At 39.7% G+C, this 21221-nt stretch overlaps 1 protein-coding gene across 3 annotated transcripts in view; it reads left to right on the top strand.

The window, feature by feature from the left end:
• Positions 1 to 21221, top strand: part of LOC124802978 (ankyrin repeat and IBR domain-containing protein 1-like) — a 579445-nt gene that overhangs the window by 467623 nt on the left and 90601 nt on the right. For all 3 annotated transcript variants that reach the window (XM_047264079.1, XM_047264078.1, XM_047264080.1), the window contains one exon: positions 11479 to 11664. In XM_047264079.1, the coding sequence (XP_047120035.1) occupies positions 11479 to 11664 (186 nt within the window). The remainder of the gene's footprint in view (positions 1 to 11478; positions 11665 to 21221) is intronic.

The raw sequence follows: 21221 nt of genomic DNA, 5'->3' as shown, positions 1-21221 counted from the left end.
CATTGTTGAATTCTCTGATATCTAATTTTTTTTATGAAATTACAATTAAATCAATGCAATGAAATGAATACCCTTAGCTGCATACAGGCATCGATATACATCAACGGGGACAGTTGAAAATGTGTGCCATGACCAGGACCCGAACCCAGGATCTCCTGCTGCAGGAACTTCTTTCATAGATGGATTGTTATGGTGTGTTTTAAGTTTCAGACATTTTGAATGTTTGGTTTTGAAATATACCGTATGGGTTTCTGCAATGTTCAGTTTGAATCCTTTTAACTGGAACCAGTTTTCTAAGGTATCCAGTGTGCTTATGATGGAGCTCGGAATTTTTTGCTTATGATGGAGCTCGGAATTTTTTCTGCATTGTCATATTCAATTAATACACAAGCATCATCTGCAAACAGAACTAATGGGGAATTTATATTTATGGTTAAGTCATTTATGTAGGAAAGGAACAGGACTGGTCCCAAAATGGAGCATTGAGGCACACCTTGTGATACTGTACTCCATTTAGAATAATAATTCACTGCATCTGAGGTGATAGTTACCCTTTGTTTTCTGTTATGTAAGTATGATGTTAGCCAATTTAGAGCATTGTCCTTAGTTTCGTATTTTTCTGAATTGTAGATAAGAAAATTGTGGTTCATGGAGTTAAAGGCTTTTTTGAGATCATAAAAGATACCTGCAATTTTACTCCTCTCATCCAGTGGTTTGCTTATCTTTTTAATAAAGTTATTCACTGCATCCAGTGTGTTTTTTCCTTATGTGGACTTATGTGGAATCAAATATTCTCACATCACAAAACTATCCCATTGCCCTCAGCACTATTTCTCCCATTATTTCCATCCCCAAACTTATGCTCTGCTATCACCTCACCTTACAACCACCTTACACTTTCAGTCATCCATTTCCGGACTCATTTTACCATTTCCCTTGCACCATCCCTACCCCCCAGAAGTGCTGCTTCATCTATCTGCATCAGTTCAGAAAAATATCCCTTTCCCAGTCCCTTAAATGCTAACTAAGCTATGAAATCCCCCCCCCCCCCCCCACACACACACAGTGGCCTAACCATAAAAATTCCCATTCTTTTTTTTTGTAACGAACTTTATATTTTCGGATTCCTCCAGTCCCTATCCCTCACAAACATGGTACTGCAGAAACACCTCTCCATGACACAGGCATCCCAAACCACCTCTGCTCCCTCTCAAAGATTCTATTACTACATACACCACATCTTCAGAAGTGAAACCCTTGGAATCCAGCACGTGGAAGAGCATTACAGACACTGTCTCCATAAATCGTCTAACCTACTGACGTCCTACTCCTGCATTGTAGCACCACTGTTGCTACCATGGTGAACCTCACCAACCCCTCATAGCACTCAGGCCCTGCCTAGCTGACTTCTTCAATTTACTGTATCCTCCAAAAATTCTCACCAATATTCCAAAAAATCCAGAACCCAAACAAACCCAAAACACTGTTACTAACCTTTCTACCAAAACTCTCAATCTCAAAAGGAGTTTAAATACTATCCAAAGCCTCACCATGAGGCCTGTACCTAATTTTAACAGGGTGTAACACTCCAGGACAACTGGGAATTTTTTTATCTGGGAGAAAACCACAAAAAAACCAGGAATTTTCTACAATTCCAGGAATTTTTCATTGTATTTTAGTCTTTGGTTAAATTTTTGTAATTTTGACTGGTAAGAGCTGATAATAACATGGTAATGTTATATAATAATGTTATATAATAATATGGTTATATGATGATGGCGTCCTCTTGGGTAAAGTATTCCGGAGGTAAAATAGTCCCCCATTCGGATCTCCGGGCGGGGGCTACTCAAGAGGACGCCGCTATCAGGAAAAAGAAAACTGACAGGAGAAAGAAAACTGGCATTCTACGGATCGGAGCGTGGAATGTCAGATCCCGTAATCGGGCAGGTAGGTTAGAAAATTTAAAAAGGGAAATGGATAGGTTAAAGTTAGATATAGTGGGAATTAGTGAAGTTCGGTGGCAGGAGGATCAAGACTTCTGGTCAGGTGAATACAGGGTTATAAATACAAAATCAAATAGGGGTAATGCAGGAGTAGGTTTAATAATGAATAAAAAAATAGGAGTGCAGGTAAGCTACTACAAACAGCATAGTGAACGCATTATTGTGGCCAAGATAGACACGAAGCCCACGCCTACCACAGTAGTACAAATTTATATGCCAACTAGCTCTGCAGATGACGAAGAAATTGAAGAAATGTATGATGAGAGAAAAGAAATTATTCAGGTAGTGAAGGGAGACGAAAATTTAATAGTCATGGGTGACTGGAATTCGACAGTAGGAAAAGGGAGAGAAGGAAACGTAGTAGGTGAATATGGATTGGGGCTAAGAAATGAAAGAGGAAGCCGTCTGGTAGATTTTTGCACAGAGCATAACTTAATCATAGCTAACACTTGGTTCAAGAATAATAAAAGAAGGTTGTATACATGGAAGAATCCTGGAGATACTGAAAGGTATCAGATAGATTATGTAATGGTAAGACAGAGATTTAGTAACTAGGTTTTAAATTGTAGGACATTTCCAGGGGCAGATGTGGACTATGACCACAATCTATTGGCTATGAACTGTAGATTAAAACTGAAGAAATTGCAAAAAGGTGGGAATTTAAGTAGATGGGACCTGGATAAACTGACTAAACCAGAGGTTGTACAGAGTTTCAGGGAGAGCATAAGGGGACAATTGACAGGAATGGGGGAAAGAAATACAGTAGAAGACGAATGGGTAGCTCTGAGGGATGAAGTAGTGAAGGCAGCAGAGGATCAAGTAGGTAAAAAGACGAGGGCTAGTAGAAATCCTTGGGTAACAGAAGAAATATTGAATTTAATTGATGAAAGGAGAAAATATAAAAATGCAGTAAATGAAGCAGGTGAAAAGGAACACAAACGTCTCAAAAATGAGATCGACAGGAAGTGCAAAATGGCTAAGCAGGCATGGCTAGAGGACAAATGTAAGGATGTAGAGGCTTATCTCACTAGGGGTAAGATAGATACAGCCTACAGGAAAATTAAAGAGATCTTTGGAGAAAAGAGAACCACTTGTATGAATATCAAGAGCTCAGATGGAAACCCAGTTCTAAGCAAAGAGGGGAAAGCAGAAAGGTGGAAGGAGTATATAGAGGGTTTATACAAGGGCGATGTACTTGAGGACAATATTATTGAAATGGAAGAGGATGTAGATGAAGATGAAATGGGAGACATGATACTGCGTGAAGAGTTTGACAGAGCAAGACAAGGCCCTGGGAGTAGACAACATTCCATTAGAACTACTGACGGCCTTGAGAGAGCCAGTCCTGACTAAACTCTACCATCTGGCGAGCAAGATGTATGAGACAGGCGAAATCCCCTCAGACTTCAAGAAGAATATAATAATTCCAATCCCAAAGAAAGCAGGTGTTGACAGATGTGAAAATTACCGAACTATCAGTTTAATAAGTCACAGCTGCAAAATACTAATGCGAATTATTTACAGACGAATGGAAAAACTGGTAGAAGCTGACCTCAGCGAAGATCAGTTTGGATTCCGCAGAAATACTGGAACACATGAGGCGATACTGACTTTACGACTTATCTTAGAAGAAAGATTAAGGAAAGGCAAACCTACGTTTCTAGCATTTGTAGACTTAGAGAAAGCTTTTGACAATGTTGACTGGAATACTCTCTTTCAAATTTTAAAGGTGGCAGGGGTAAAATACAGGGAGCGAAAGGCTATTTACAATTTGTACAGAAATGAGATGGCAGTTATAAGAGTCGAGGGACATGAAAGGGAAGCAGTGGTTGGGAAGAGAGTGAGACAGGGTTGTAGCCTCTCCCCGATGTTATTCAATCTCTATATTGAGCAAGCAGTAAAGGAAACAAAAGAAAAATTCGGAGTAGGTATTAAAATCCATGGAGAAAAATAAAAACTTTGAGGTTCGCCGATGACATTGTAATTCTGTCAGAGACAGCAAAGGACTTTGAAGAGCAGTTGAACGGAATGGACAGTGTCTTGAAAGGAGGATATAAGATGAACATCAACAAAAGCAAAACAAGGATAATGGAATGTAGTCAAATTAAGCCGCGTGATGCTGAGGGAATTAGATTAGGAAATGAGACACTTGAAGTAGTAAAGGAGTTTTACTATTTGGGGAGCAAAATAACTGATGATGGTCGAAGTAGAGAGGATATAAAATATAGACTGGCAATGGCAAGGAAAGTGTTTCTGAAGAAGAGAAATTTTTTAACATCGAGTATAGATTTAAGTGTCAGGAAGTCGTTTCTGAAAGTATTTGTATGGAGTGTAGCTGTGTATGGAAGTGAAACATGGACAATAAATAGTTTGGACAAGAAGAGAATAGAAGCTTTCAAAATGTGGTGCTACAGAAGAATGTTGAAGATTAGGCGGGTAGATCACGTAACTAATGAGGAGGTATTCAATAGGATTGGGGAGAAGAGAAGTTTGTGGCACAACTTGACTAGAAGAAGGGATTGGTTGGTAGGACATGTCCTGAAGCATCAAGGTATCACAAATTTAGCATTGGTGGGCAGCGTGGAGGGTAAAAATCGTAGAGGGAGACCAAGAGATGAATACACTAAGCAGATTCAGAAGGATGTAGGTTGCAGTAGGTACTGGGAGATGAAGGAGCTTGCACAGGATAGGAATTATTTACAGACGAATTATTTACAGACGAATGGAAAAACTGGTAGAAGCTGACCTCAGCGAAGATCAGTTTGGATTCCGCAGAAATACTGGAACACATGAGGCGATACTGACTTTACGACTTATCTTAGAAGAAAGATTAAGGAAAGGCAAACCTACGTTTCTAGCATTTGTAGACTTAGAGAAAGCTTTTGACAATGTTGACTGGAATACTCTCTTTCAAATTTTAAAGGTGGCAGGGGTAAAATACAGGGAGCGAAAGGCTATTTACAATTTGTACAGAAATGAGATGGCAGTTATAAGAGTCGAGGGACATGAAAGGGAAGCAGTGGTTGGGAAGAGAGTGAGACAGGGTTGTAGCCTCTCCCCGATGTTATTCAATCTCTATATTGAGCAAGCAGTAAAGGAAACAAAAGAAAAATTCGGAGTAGGTATTAAAATCCATGGAGAAAAATAAAAACTTTGAGGTTCGCCGATGACATTGTAATTCTGTCAGAGACAGCAAAGGACTTTGAAGAGCAGTTGAACGGAATGGACAGTGTCTTGAAAGGAGGATATAAGATGAACATCAACAAAAGCAAAACAAGGATAATGGAATGTAGTCAAATTAAGCCGCGTGATGCTGAGGGAATTAGATTAGGAAATGAGACACTTGAAGTAGTAAAGGAGTTTTACTATTTGGGGAGCAAAATAACTGATGATGGTCGAAGTAGAGAGGATATAAAATATAGACTGGCAATGGCAAGGAAAGTGTTTCTGAAGAAGAGAAATTTTTTAACATCGAGTATAGATTTAAGTGTCAGGAAGTCGTTTCTGAAAGTATTTGTATGGAGTGTAGCTGTGTATGGAAGTGAAACATGGACAATAAATAGTTTGGACAAGAAGAGAATAGAAGCTTTCAAAATGTGGTGCTACAGAAGAATGTTGAAGATTAGGCGGGTAGATCACGTAACTAATGAGGAGGTATTCAATAGGATTGGGGAGAAGAGAAGTTTGTGGCACAACTTGACTAGAAGAAGGGATTGGTTGGTAGGACATGTCCTGAAGCATCAAGGTATCACAAATTTAGCATTGGTGGGCAGCGTGGAGGGTAAAAATCGTAGAGGGAGACCAAGAGATGAATACACTAAGCAGATTCAGAAGGATGTAGGTTGCAGTAGGTACTGGGAGATGAAGGAGCTTGCACAGGATAGATTAGCATGGAGAGCTGCATCAAACCAGTCTCAGGACTGAAGACCACAACAACAACAACAACAATAGCTGATAAACAGCAAAATGTGTCAAATACTTTGGGATGAAGACTATGGAATACTTCATAACAGCAAACTGCTTCTGATGAGCGTGACGTCACAACTGTTTACATAAAGTTCATTTTGAGCAGTTGCCAGCAGGCTCGTGCACATGCACAGTTGAGTTGTGTATGAGCAGTGCCTTCTCTCACTTGTGACTACTTGAAGTGTGGCTGCAGCAGTAGCAAGAAGCATTCATGCTACACAGAAACATTTATCTGGTGCCCCCAAGCTGCCAGACTTGTGCGTGTGCAGAGCAGTCTGGGTTTTAGTGGGGAGGGGGATATTGACCCATGTTTACGTTTAGTGATTTTGCTGTTTCCTGATGTCTTATTTCCTCTTCATTTACAATTCACATATCAAATGAAAACAAAACGAATTTCTGTGGTCAGGAGCTATCAAGTGAAGTAAAAAACATTCACATAATAACAGAAGGCTGTTAATAGTTTCAGTCTTCTGACTCTGTTTTATTTCTGCCTTTTTGACAGTCAAGCATTAATTGCCTTCCACAACAATGAAGTTATTTTTGTCAGTTTGCTAAATAAATTTGGCTTTTATTAATCTTTTCTGCAGATGCAGTCAATTTATAAGAAATGAAGTATTTCATTCCACACTATTCAAGTGCATATTTTTACCTTCTGGCACATATGGCATTATGCCATAATAAAGGATCCAACATGAGACAATACAGTACTGGTATTCCAAGAAAATTTGCATCCCAAAAAGTGCATTGTAAAGCTTAATATCAGGCGGGGCCTACTTCACTGTGAATATGGACACATGAATGTGTCCTTTAAGCTGAATTACACATTTTAGTATGGTTTATGAAATTCCTGTGGTCTTGGAGCATCCTCTGATGTCCTATTTATTTTATGACATCATGTAAGATATCTTAATGCTATGTGTGTACGAACATACGGGCTTCTTGCATTATCGTAGCTGCCCATGCGCAGTAACGCCTGTTTTCTGGCACTCCATGGCAACTGCTGAAACGAACCCATGTCTAAGAGGTCGCGGGAAAGAATTGCAAATGGTTCTTCGAAAAGTGTTATTTTAGAAGGAACTTTTCTTTTACGCAAGATGAACTATGTAACATGTGAGAATGTGCAATGAATCTCTTAAATCACAGAGTGTTTGACTTTCATTTAACACTTAAAACTTTCAGGACCAACCACATAGAATAATTTTGAGCCCATAAGACCAGACATTGTCATTGTTTAAAATTTTACTGGCACATTTGTGTGATGTATCTTAAAGTGCAACACAAGCTAAAAATACCAATGTTATATGTGAAAGCTTAACTTTTCTTGTAGGTTATTAATCTTAAAGAGCTGTATTATATCTGAAAGCTTGGCCTTTCTTCTAGCTACTCTATGTACATTAATTTAAGCTATTAACTTTTACTATTTGTGTGCTCATGCTACTTAAGTGATGTTGGTATCGGCTGAATACATCATGTGTCCTATGCTCCAAATATCTGATGTGATTGGCTCATGAGATCACTTGACATGAGCTATGATTGGCTTACAGTAGCACATTGCAATCTCTTATTTCAGTGCTTTGCAGACTAACATGCTGTGTTCAATGGAATTCGAATTTTTGCTTACAATAGTGCATTGCAATCTCTGTTTCAATGCTTCAGAAACTAATGTGCTGTGTTTGGTGGAACTCAAATTTATACTTTCATAATAAAAAGTATGCAGCATATCTTGATATGAAGGTATGCAATGTACATGTTGCTGCACATCAAAGATCTTTCTAAAGCGCCGTTTCCTTTTCTCCCTTGCCGAGTTTTGTTTTCTAAAGTGCCGGGAAGTTCTCACTGGTGTATAAAACCTTTACCACTCAAAGGATTGATGCTTTTAGAGCTCCAATGGAAAGTACACTGTTGCTTATCATGGTATAAGTGTATTTTCACCTTGGAAGATGTGTATTTTAACGTGGGAAATAGTGTGTTTTTAACCAGGAGATCCAGGAAAAATCCAGGAATTTCTTTTTTTTGTCCATGTATACTCCATGTTTAACCATGTTGCACTTGTCAAAGAACTAATCTCCTTTCCTGATCCCTAGTGGAAACACTTCTCTGCTACCACTGATACCAACCCTGCCAACCATAGCCAACCTAATCCCAACATCCAACGTCACCTCAGCCATGTCATACCGACCCAGCCAACAACGAACCTCCCCTGTTTCACCTAAACAGCCCCTGGTCATGTTATGGGAATTCCTTACCTCCGACTTGGCCTCACCATCCTTCCCCAGGTCCCTTCCTCAGAATGCTAACCATTCAGCAGAGGAAAGAACAGCCATACACCTCAAAACAGATCCTGGCCTAATCATACTCCCTGCAGACATAGGCTCCACAACTTTTCTGATGAATCACAGGGACTGCCTGGCAAAAGGCTTCTGTGAACTTTCCAATTCCTCCTTCCTAATGAAATCCTTAGCCACTTCCCAGAACATCTACCCGAGTATCCCCCTTCTCTCCCCAACGTCATTCCACACACGCACACATTCCATATGCTCCCCAAAATCCACAAACCCAACAGTCATTGACACGCTATTGTAGTTGGTTATTGTGATCCCACTGAAAGAATTTCTGCTCTTGTTGACCACCACCTCCAATTAATTGCCTGAAACCAGTCTCCCACGTCAGAGATGCTAACCAGTTTTTCACTGTCTCACCACCATCTCCACACCCTTACTTCTTAGACCCCTACTCATCACTATTGGTGCCACCTCTCTATAGTGAACTTTCCTTACGCCCATGGACCTATTGATCACTACCTCTCCCAGAGTCCTTCAGGCTCCAAACTCACTACTTCATTCTTCATACAACTTACTGACTTTATCCTAGCACACAATTACTTCTTCTCCAAAAGTGAAGGTATACAAACAAACAAATCTGTGGCACAGCCATGGACACCCATATGGCATTCTCCTATGCCAACCTGTTTATGGACCATCTAGAGGAAACCTTCGTAGCCTCCCAAAACCTCAAACACCTGATCTGGTTTAGGTTCATTGGTGATATGTTCATGATCTGGATTCAGGGCCAAGACACCCTATCTTTATTCCTTCACAACCTCAACATCTCTCCCACCTGCGCCACATGGTCCTGCTCAACACAGTGTGTCACTTTCCTTGACATTGACTTTCTCTTCTCTAACAGCCCCACAAACACCTCTGTCCACATTATGCCATCTACCACCAACAATACCTGAATTTCAAAAGGAGCCATCCATTCCACACCAAAATATCCCTTCCATGCAGCTGTGTTACTTGGGAACAGTGTGGGTAGTGTGAAGAATGTCAAGTCTATAATCGATTTCGTGCCATGTATTGTGGAGAATCTGTTCTGTGACAGAGTTGATGACAATTCTTATGCACTGTTTCAAGTCTTGCAGGTCCTTTACTGGTGTAGCATATACCTGGTCTTTCACATAACCCCACAAGAAAAAATCGAGGGGGGTTATGTCGGGCGAACGTGGCGGCCAGGGAATTGGACATCCACGGCCAATCCATCGTTGCGGTAATGTGTCATTTTAAAATTTTCGGGCATCAAGGCCCCAATGGGGTGGTGCACCATCCTGTTGAAACATCACATTTGGCTGCAGGTCTGTTATCTGTGGCACAGTAAATTGTTCCAACATGTCCAGGTAGATGGCTCCATCCACAGTCGGCTCCTGAAAGAAAAACGGCCCAACAATGCGATTTATCATCAAACCACACCACACATTAACTTTTGGACTGTCGCACATATGTTCCCTAGGTGCATGTGGATTTTTGGACACCCAGCTGCGCACATTGTGACGATTGACAGCCCCTGACACATGAAAGGCTGCCTTGTCAGTAAACATCATGCATGATAAAAATGTCTCGTTCGCGGTAATGCGATCTAACATGACACACGCAAATTTTTCTTGCTTTGGTCGATCATCAGGCTTGATTTCTTGCACAACCTGCACTTTATATGCGTACAAACATAATCGCTGATGAAGCACTTTGTGCACTGTTGAACGTATCATACAAAGTTCTCGTGCTGTCTGTCGCACTAACTTCTGTGGACTTTGTTCGAATGACCGCCGCACTTGTTCCACATGATGTTCGTTGATCCTAGGCTTACCACCACCATGCCCTTTCGTAACACTCCCAGTAGCCAAAAACTGATCACACCACTTCTTTATAGTCTTGAACGACGGGGGCGCTTTGTTGTAAACTCGACGAAAGTTTCTTTGCACTTGGGTCTCAGATTTTGTCTATGCATACCACCAGACCACTTGTGCATGATCCTTCATATCCTCCATTTTGCTAAAACAATTGATTGCAGCTCCACTATGGCCACTTGGCATATTAAATTTGCACACCACAAACTTGTTGAGTTGCTCTGTCTGCCCCTTCAGGATTCACAGGTCCACCATCTGAAATGAGAAAGATATAGGATATTAAAATGTTGGAGTCTCATTGTGGACACCCTGTATTTTGCGACAATGATGTATTAAACTGATGGTTCAGTAATATTCACACCTATCAGCACCTGCCTTCTTGGTCTGGTAGGCCACTGTATACAGTATGTTATCTTGACCCGTAGGCACTTAGGGTAGTCTGAACAGCTGCTTCATGAGGGAAGTTATTAAGCCTGTAGCATGCCCCTCCCTCATGCTATAATATGCATACAAATCACCATCACTGAGCTTAGTAGCATCACCACATTGCTTACACCAGGTTATAAGATTAGCATGTGCACCAGTTTCACATATTCCATGGGAATGAATACACAAAGAGTAGCTACATTAACTCTTGCAGAGGCTTTCTCAGAAAGAGTCCACATAGCTTTACTTATCTTGGCAGAATTCTATCTAAATTAGTTTTACTAGACAGCATAGAGTTATTACAGTGTGAAACAGTAACAATAAACAATACTTAAGCAAGGCAATGCCAAGCCATGATGGTGAAAGATTTGCAAGCCTTCCTTGAAGAACTGTGAATAGTACTACTTCCTAGTCTGCACTTTTGTGTGATATGTTCCACACCAAACACACTTGGAGTATAGTTCATTGAAACTTTTTTGTCACTCTCTTGTAAGAAACATTTTTGATGGTTTGTGAACTCACATACAAATCATGGGGAAGAAGATTTTTCAGTACTAGGCCTTCTTTGATTCCATTACAGGATGCTTTGAGGCTCTAATTGCAGAGCCTGAGGGCTCCACCCTATACTAAATTCTCAAAGACAGAGATCATGGATATATCTGTATTTCTAATCATTTTTGTATTGTCTTATGTGTCTTGCTTGATATAAATTTCATTTCAGCCACAATTATCATTGGTGTTGCAATTTTCACTTATGTCAGTGTATAATGACAGTATGAAATCATTGCATTGCATTGCATGATTTGTATCCAGATGACATACAATAGTAATCAAATACTGAAACTACTGTAGTGTTACATGTTAGTTTAAATTGATCCACTAAAATGTATTATTTTATTCCAGGGAATCGTGAAGATCAACATCAGTTAGAACTTGCAATTGAATTATCTCTGTGTGATCGTGAACAGCAGCAGGACTCTGTGCAGGAAACTGAAAATGACCAAGATATGGATATTGATGTTGATGTTGCTGTTGACAATTTTCTTCGTAGTTTAGCTGGCCAACGACTAGACGCCAGCAGTGAAACAGGTGTGTATATTGTTACTGAAATGAAATTTAATTCTTTAATTCAAAAGAAGTACCTTATCATTATTTTAGTGTTGGTACTGAAAACCTAGCCACTTGTACAAGAATTGCTTTTATTACTGTCAATTTTCTATCTATAAAAATTATATGTCAAAATAGAAGCAGTGTCCTAATTACAGATGTTGTGCCCTTGTATTTCACGAATAGAAAATGCTCTCAACCAACAGTTAAATGTTTTTCACAAGTTGCAACATAGTTGTGGGTCTAAACAGTGATCCAGGAAGTGCAGAATGAGTTTCTTTTATTTCTGCCAACGATCACAAAACCTTTGGTCATAAGACTACCAGTTTCAGTCAGCAATCACCATCTTCAGATCTGTTTTTTAACTTGTTCTAAAATAATAAAGGCATAGTGGAATTGCCACAAAATATACACTAAATCAGGATAGCATAGCAAGCCACAGCTCTGGCAGAGTCATGCGGCCTCTATCGCTGCTGGTCGTGGCCAGTAGCAATAGAGGCAGTATGACTGCCAGAACTGTGGCTTAGTTTACATCATATTTTAAATATGTGTGGTATAGATATACTGATTTTGTATATATTTTGTGATGATACCATTATGCCTTTTTTATTTTAGGATGAGTTATGACACAGACCTGAAGATGGTCATTGCTATTTAAATGTTTTTTCTGTCTATTTTCGAAAAATGAGGTTGCATATACTGCAAACAGGAAAGGAAAACAGCGACACACAATAAAAAGATACACAAAGGACCTACTCTCAGAGAAGACATCCAATTAATGAAATTGAGTATCTCTTTTTAATTTATGCATTTACAATAAATGAGACTGCAGAAATGTTGCTGGAAAATCTCTGTAATTTTACTGATAATCATAGTTATTAAATTTTTTTGTAAGAAAGCTCTGGTAGAATGTAAATACTTTGGGAATAAAGGAGACCATTTCCTAAAAAGCAGAAGAATTGTCAACAAGCACACATGAAAAAGAGAAAGAAAACTTGCTCTCCTTCAGAGGAATCCCTCTATTTGCCACAAGCCAGCAAGCATTCTATCTCTGTTTTGTATGTGACTGTCTACAACTCTGTGTTTCTGCTTGTCGGTGAATGGTCTCCTTTACTCCTAAAGTTATTAATTTCCACAGTTTGAAATTTGTGAACACTTTACTTGAAAACACTTAATTTTATACTCCACATGAAATTAACCATATAACTGTCAAATTCCTTTGTTGTGAATCTACATCACATATAAATACTGGAAGGATTAAACAAGAAAACTCTCCATAAAGCGGAGGAATTGAGCAGTCAGTAGCCCATAAACAGGACTGAAAATGTCACTAAGCTTTCAGACGGTGTTATCCTGGTTGATTACATGGTACCTCGCATTATAGCTCAACCGGGATAAGGATATGAAAGGGAAAGGGAGGAAGGGAACAGGCTGGAAATGTGATACTAGTGAGCTGGACCTGGTGCGGGCGTGGGGAGTTACATGTGGCACACAGTGAAGTTAATGGAAGTGGGAGCTAGAACAGGGGCCATGAAGAAGACTCTGTAAGTGTGGAATGAGTGAAGTGAGAAGGTGGGGGTAGGGGGGAGCCATGAGAAGAGAGACAGGGGTGGGTTGGGTGTTGGACAGGGCTAAAAGAGACTGAGGCCAGGAGGATTGTGAGCTCACCAGTGTCACATTCCTGTCTTGTTCTCCTGCAGCCTCTTCCTCATAGACCTTAGTCACCCTTTACTGTGCTTTACTGTGCTCTTCCATCCCCACCCACCTCCTTTTCCCATTCACCTACCCCATGGACAGATGGGGAATCAATCTCCTGCCCTTCTGAGTAGAAGTCCATCGCCAAATCACTTGGTTAAAATCTAATTTAATATGTCCTCTTCACAAATATTTCTGTTCCTTTGCACATTCTCCCTCATCTAGCTTCGCATATTTTAACCCTTTGACTGCTACAAACGGGCTTGCTACACTCCATTGAGAGCATAGCTTTGTCATTGCCTGGGAGACCATGTTCTGACCACTACCTAAATACTGGATTTACCGCATGGTCTATCTCCCCTGTGCTGCATGTTCCTGGAGTGCTGGGCATGACGACTTTAGCTGCTGTTACAAGTTTTGTCTTCCCCCAGCCCCCATCAGTAAGAAATAAATACAGTTACTCTATTAACAATAAATATTACAGGTTGCCCTGATGCCGTGGATGCAGAAAGAACAGAAAAATGCATTTTAAAGGAGAGAAAGACTATCTACTTGAGTACGCATAGTCTAGGGGTAGTGTCTTTTTGGTACTGGGTTCCAATCCTGCCACCACTTAAATTTTGAATAAAAATCGTCAGCAATGGTGGCCAATGACTTCTGGCATAAGTAGTCACCCACATTCAGCAAACAGCTTTGTCAAAGAGTTTGCAGGAGCGAACACAGGCTCAGGGCACTCTCTTGCCCTTGGGGTGGGAAACTGCCCCTAAAAGCAGAAGAAGCAACAATGATCAGTGGCATGAGGATGCAGGAAGCAATGGAAGCCACTGCTTTGAAGACACATAATGTGTATTCACAGGACATACGACAATAATTGAAGAAGTGTCATGGTGATATCTCCAGTGGCAAAAGATTCCAGTCTAGTCCACCATTCAGATTTCCAGGAGATGACTGTCAAGGGGAAGGTGACCTTGAGAAAAAGACTGAATAACCAATGAAAGTACAATGTTCTATGAGTCAGGGCATGGAATCTCAGAAATTTGAATGTGATAGGAAAACTAGGAAATCTGAAAAGGGAAATACTAAGGTTCAGTCTAGATATAGTGGGGATCAGTGAAGTGAAATGGAAATAAGACAAGGGTTCCTGGTCAGGCAAGTACAGGGTAATATCAACAGCAGCAGAAAATGAGGGTAATATCAACAGCAGCAGAAAATGGTATAACCGGAGTAGGATTTGTTATGAATAGCAAGGAAGGGCAGAGAAAGAGAGTTATTGTAAACAGTTATAGTGAACACTGTTCAAGAATCATATGAGGAGGAGGTACACTTGGAAAATGCTGGGAAATATGGGAAAATTGGCAAGGAAAGGAATATATGGAAAAAACCAACAAGAAGAAGGACAGGGTAGCAGGACATCTGTTAATATGTCACAGGATAACTTCCATGGTACTAGAACGAGCTTTAGAGGGTAAAAACTGTAGAGGAAGTCAGAGGATGGAATACATCCAGAAAATAATTGAGGGCATAGGTTGCCCGTGCTACTGTGAGATGAAGAGGTTGACACAGGAGAAGAATTTGTGGTAGGTTTCATGAAACCAGTTAGAACACCGAAGACTCAAAAAAGAAAGGGAAAAAATGAACTTAAGTTTCTCACTTTAAAACTCCTCTGGAGATGAAACACTCCATAGACAAACACACAGGTGTGTCAATACTGTTTTGTGCCTAAGAATTGTACCTTTCCTGGAATTTTTAGTAGGATGGTAGAAGCCTATGACAAAAGCAATGCATCACATAGGATTCATCTCAGTAACTTAGAATTCTTTCATAGTTACTCTTCCATAAATCTGCTGCCCCACACATATTCATAACTGTAGTAACTCGAGGAAAGGGTGAATCTGTTAGTGATAGTTCTCTAATACATCGTCAGTCATTGGGAACCACAGTAATAACTTTTTCACTCCTCATTTGTTGATTTAATTCATGAATTGTCAGTGACACAGGTGAGTGGCAGGCCACTAATGAAATACTTATCACTTCACTCTAAGAAAACTATTTGGCAAAAAAATTTCACATGTTACAGTATGACATCTTTCTTTTCATTATTATCCAAATTGCTGACCTGCATCTGGTTAAATAAAAGACTGCACAAAATTTTAAGACTTTTGTGAGGTAAAAATATATTTCATAGACTTTACATATGGTTTGTTTTAGGACATTTATTGTCGTGTATGAAATCTAGCTAACAATTCAAAAATCATCACCTTGTTTGAGATAATGGTTTTATATCTACAGGTGGGTTACACAAATTGTCAGAGCCACAGAGGACTGAACATTCCAGCCACTATGAAACACACGCAATCTGGTTTTAAGAAAACCATTTGATGCATTAAAATCTTACAGTATGATATCTTGTTGTTGTGATCTTCAGTCCAGAGACTGGTTTGATCCAGCTCTCCATGCTACTCTGCCCTGTGCAAGCTTCTTCATCTCTGAGTAACTACTGCAATGATATCTTAAAAGAATGAATTTCTTTCCATTACTCTTCTTAGTTACTGTACTGCATCCAATAAAATAAAGCATTACATGATATTTCAAGATTTTTAAAGATGTAAAAACTCATTGTGTAGACTTTTCGTATGGTTCATTTTATGTCATTTATTGCTGTTTATGAAATGAAACTAACAAATTGAAATTTTATTTAAAAAATTGAGTGCAAAGTCATATGATCACTGTTCTCAGGATATTGATTCTCATATCCATGGGAGTGTTGTGTGCATTTCTGCCAGTGTTCTGCCCATTTGCAATGGCAGTCATGTGGTTTTAATATCCTTTGTATTTAAAAAACAATTCAAAACATTGAAATGAGGTTTTCTTTGCAATGAAAGCCTTTTATCTATTGAAAAGAATACTGTGGTATTGCACACATTAATACTTATAATACCTTGTGTGGGATACTCACCTTTAATCGAAACCTGTTTGTTGTTATGTACCAAAAGATGTAATCGCTAAGTAACTAAATGGATTGATTATTTTAGTTTCCACTGAGACCTTTTGTTTATTTAAACCTTTAGAATTCATAACAACTACATGTAATGATATCAGTTTGCCTGCTAGTCTCTCTAGCAACACTTTTGCAGTGGTCTTTATACGGAGGCATCTGATACTCTACTTCAGTTTGTTTTATCCTGTGATGCCAAGCACCAAGTATAATTACCTATCACTATTTTCAAGATTTCTTCCTCTGTTCAACCACAGTAATGTGCCATTTTCTCAGACAAAAATGAAGATGAAATCAGCAACGTGAATAAGATTACAGCAGCAAGTCCACAAAGGCCAAATGATGGAAAGTTGCTGAGCGCTCAGGGCAGAAATTCAGCTACTTGGCTGCTCTATGTGGGTGCTAAGTGCCTTGTGCGTTTACTCATCCGGAGCACACAGAGCCAAAGCAGGCAGATGCGTTAACATGTAGGGAGCACAGAGGGTGTGGAAACGGAGTGCACATGTACATGCCTAGAGCAGCTGATGGGAGGACAAAAGGTCCATGTAAAAATGTCCAGAGCACTTGGGGACAGTAGCGGTGGTGCATGTTAACACATCCAGGGCACTCGTAGGGTTAGATAACGTTTCCTGGTGTCTTCTTTGTTGGTTTTTAATTACAGTATAAATATAAAATATTGTAAACTGTCAGTAGAGTTAATAGTTTCTAATACTGTATACTATACGTAGCACAGACCTACTCAGTAGCAAATTTATTGCTGTCACCAATGCAATAGTCCTTGTGAGTACTTCTCTTTTTCTTCTCTGGGTGAGTTTCCCTCTTCACTTGATAGCATGTCCACACATCCCCTCCACCCCCCCCCCCCCCCCACCCCCCCCACCAAAAAAAAATAAAAATAAAAAAAAAAATAAATAAATTCCTTTTTTTGCCCAGTGTTTACTTACTAGGCTTTATCATCCTGGTATCATATTCTGTCACTTTCTCCTTCAAAACCATTGTTAGTTTTCCCTCTCATTCAATAAATTGAATAACATACATAACAAGCAATGATACTTGTCAGTGAAGGTATTTTCCTTGACAATTTTTGATACTTATACTAAGAGGTAACTGTGCAGACTACACTGAATAGGATCATGAAAATATACAGGCGTGTGACCAAGTTATTTTTTCATTATGACCTAGAATCACAGTTCAGTTTATCAGTATTATATGAAATGCCTGTGTGAATTAATAGTTGTCCCAGTGTTGAAGAACCTATAAAGAAAAAGCTAGGATACCTAACGTAACAGTTGCCTTCTGGGCAGAATACATTTATTTACACTACTGGCCATTAAAATTGGTACAACAACAAGAAATGCAGATGATAAACGGGTATTCATTGGACAAATATATTATACTAGAACTGACATGTGATTACATTTTCATGCAGTTTGGGTGCATAGATCCTGAGAAATCAGTACCCAGAACAACCACCTCTGGCCGTAATAACGGCCTTGATACACCTGGGCATTGAGTCAAACAGAGCTTGAATGGCGTGTACAGGTACAGCTGCCCATACAGCTTCAACACGATACCACAGTTCATCAAGAATAGTGACTGGCGTATTGTGACGAGCCAGTTGTTCGGCCACCATTGACCAGACGTTTTGAATTGGTGAGAGATCTGGAGAATGTGCTGGCCAGGGCAGCAGTTGAACATTTTCTGTATCCAGAAAGGCCCGTACAGGACCTGCAACATGCGGTCGTGCATTATCCTGCTGAAAGGTAGGGTTTCACAGGGATCAAATGAAGGGTAGAGTCATGGGTCGTAACATATCTGAAATGTAATGTCCACTGTTCAAAGTGCCATCAATGCGAACAAGAGGAGACCAAGACGTGTAACCAATGGCACCCCATACCATCATGCCAGGTGATACGCCAGTATGGCGATGACGAATACACGCTTCCAATGTGCGTTCACCGCGATATTGCCAAACATACGACCATCAAGATGCTGTAAACGCAACCTGGATTCATCTGAAAAAATGACATTTTGCCATTCGTGCACCCAGGTTCGTCGTTGAGTACACCATCACAGATGCTCCTGTCTGTGATGCAGCATCAAGGGTAACCGCAGCTATGGTCTCCGAGCTGATAGTCCATGCTGCTGCAAACGTTGTCAAACTGTTCATACAGATGGTTGTTGTCTTGCAAACATCCCCATCTGTTGACTCAGGGATCGAGACGTGGCTGCACGATCTGTTACAGCCATGCAGATAAAATGCATGTCATCTTGACTGCTAGTGATACGAGGTCATTGGGATCCAGCACGGCTTTCCGTTTTACGCTCCTGAACCCACCGATTCCATATTCTGCTAACAGTCATTGGATATCGAGCAATGCGAGCAGCAATGTCACGATACGATAAACCGCAATCGCGATAGACTACAATCCGACCTTTATCAAAGTCGGAAATGTGATGGCACGCATTTCTCCTCCTTACATGAGGCATCACAACAACGTTTCACCAGGCAACGCTGGCCAACTGCTGTTTGTGTATGAGAAATCGGTTGCAAACTTTCCTCATGTCAGCACATTGTAGGTGTCGCCACCAGCACCAACTTTGTGTGAATGCTCTGAAAAGCTAATCATTTGCATATCACAGCATCTTCTTCCTGTCAGTTAAATTTCGCATCTGTAGCAATTCATCTTCTTGGTGTAGCAATTTTAATGGCCAGTAGTGTATTTTCCTGACTGTTGAAACATCTAGTGCATCAATACAGTTCTTGGTACATATGAATGTCACTAGTACAGAGTATGGTAATGGAAAGTCCTTGATAGAATATAAATAATTTAAGGAGTAATGGTAACAGCTCACCAAATAATTCAGGCATTGAGTCATGGACAGGTTCATAAACAAGTCTGAGAACATTGCTAGTGTTTGAACAAATTCTTCTTCAGAACTCTAGAGTAAGTGTACATTGTCCAAGCACTACATTATAAAGTGTAATTTAATAACAATATCTTCATTGTGAAGAGTGAGTTAATAAACTGGACAAACTGCTACAAGAGTTTAATTGACTAGAACTTCTTTCATAAATTGTCTGAATTTTCTCACAGTTTCACTTGCTGTCTGCTTTGTGCTTAGTTATGTAACCAAAAACCCTATTGTGCTGCAGAATAGCATTCAAAGTAAAAAATTAAAATTTAAGAAGTGCTAGATATGTCTGCAGTATCAGTTTAGCAATGAAAACGAAATATAATTAAAAAACCTGTACACAGTGACACAAGATAGTAAAGATACGGAATATAATGCAGATGACGTAATATATAGGGTAGTGGGTGGCATCAAAATAGGTTGTTTCTTAAGAGTAACAGAATATGGAGTATGCAGTTTTCATTTTTGTGCATGCATCCTGAGAACTTGATGACTCCCCACCCTCTATTCAGATTTGCACTTGAGTAGTAAACTTGCCAAAAGCTGTAATTTGATCACAACTCTGACATCTACTTGAGGCAAACAAACTGGCACACATACTAATGCAAAAGGAAACAGAGTTACTCATCAACAACAGAGGAAGAGTTTCTATGAAGAACTTACACACACATTTAGACTCTTTGACATTTTATCTGACAGCTTTAATACCACTTCTGTAGTGCTGTAATGATATGTGTGTAATTGTGTGTATTCAGTTTATGTGTAAAGTGGTTAAAACACAGAACATTTTATTTTCTGTGTGATAAAATTCAGCAGCCCTTGTAGAAATCTACGTTAGGGTGTGAAGTTTTTTTTTCCTGTGAATTAAGTTGCACTAATTACGAACTGTGTATTCATAAGTGTTAGAGGGTGCAGTTGTAAATAATGAGCATTAAACCGTAGGTCCCCATTCCCCAGTTGGATAAATGGGGCAGGTTAGCACCATGCAAGTCACCAAAGTGGTTACAATTGAAAGACTTGCACCAGGCCAGTGAGCTACAAGGAAGCTCTGGGTTGAAGGACCACTCCAGCCAATCTGATTTATGTTTTTTTGTGGTCTTCCTAAATCATCTAAGGTAATTTTGGGATGATTCCTTACCGTATTTACTCGAATCTAAGCCGCACTTTTTTTCCGGTTTTTGTAATCCAAAAAACCGCCTGCGGCTTAGAATCGAGTGCAAAGTAAGCGGAAGTTCTGAAAAATGTTGGTAGGTGCCGCCACAACTAACTTCTGCCATCGAATATATGTAGCGCTACAACAGGCATGTTTTGCAGGCACAAAGATAAATACTGGTGCCAAAACCTCTTCGTCAGTAAATAAATTTTAAAAAAAAGGTGGAAAACGGGCTTTTTTCTCCGCCCTGAGTTTCGACCACTGCACTTTCATACATTATCCAACGAAGTAAATAGAAACTTCGTATTGTTCATCTTCTAGCAGCATTTCAATGTACTACGACAATCCGACTGGCAAGACTGTTTGGGATGTTTGTCAATATGGGAAACTCTACGTCCTGAATTTTTTCCTACCTGTGAGAAGAGATAGTTGCTACTAGGAACTTTTATGAATTGTGAATCACATGCAGTATTCTCTTCACCATAAGAATAATACGAATATAAACATTTTGCCATGTATTCTTTCGTGTTTGCTGCTGTCTCATTTAAATCCTGTCTGCCTAATAAACTACGAAACTAGAGCGAGACAACAGTAAACGCGGAAAAATACACATATCATGTCATGTTTATATTCATATTATTCTTATGCCTAATAGTGATACAGTCAGAAATGAAGCACGGCAATTGACTAGATTTTTAAATCTAAGATGACTCTAATTTCTGTGCAGAATATAATGTACTAAAGAGGCGTTTGCAAAGATTTTCAAATGGAGAAAAATGT

Source organism: Schistocerca piceifrons, chromosome 6 (genome assembly GCF_021461385.2).
Source record: "Schistocerca piceifrons isolate TAMUIC-IGC-003096 chromosome 6, iqSchPice1.1, whole genome shotgun sequence".
Classification (NCBI taxonomy): Eukaryota; Metazoa; Arthropoda; class Insecta; order Orthoptera; family Acrididae; genus Schistocerca; species Schistocerca piceifrons.
The sequence above is the reverse complement of the archived record's forward strand: the minus strand, read 5'-3'. Positions and strand labels throughout refer to the sequence as shown.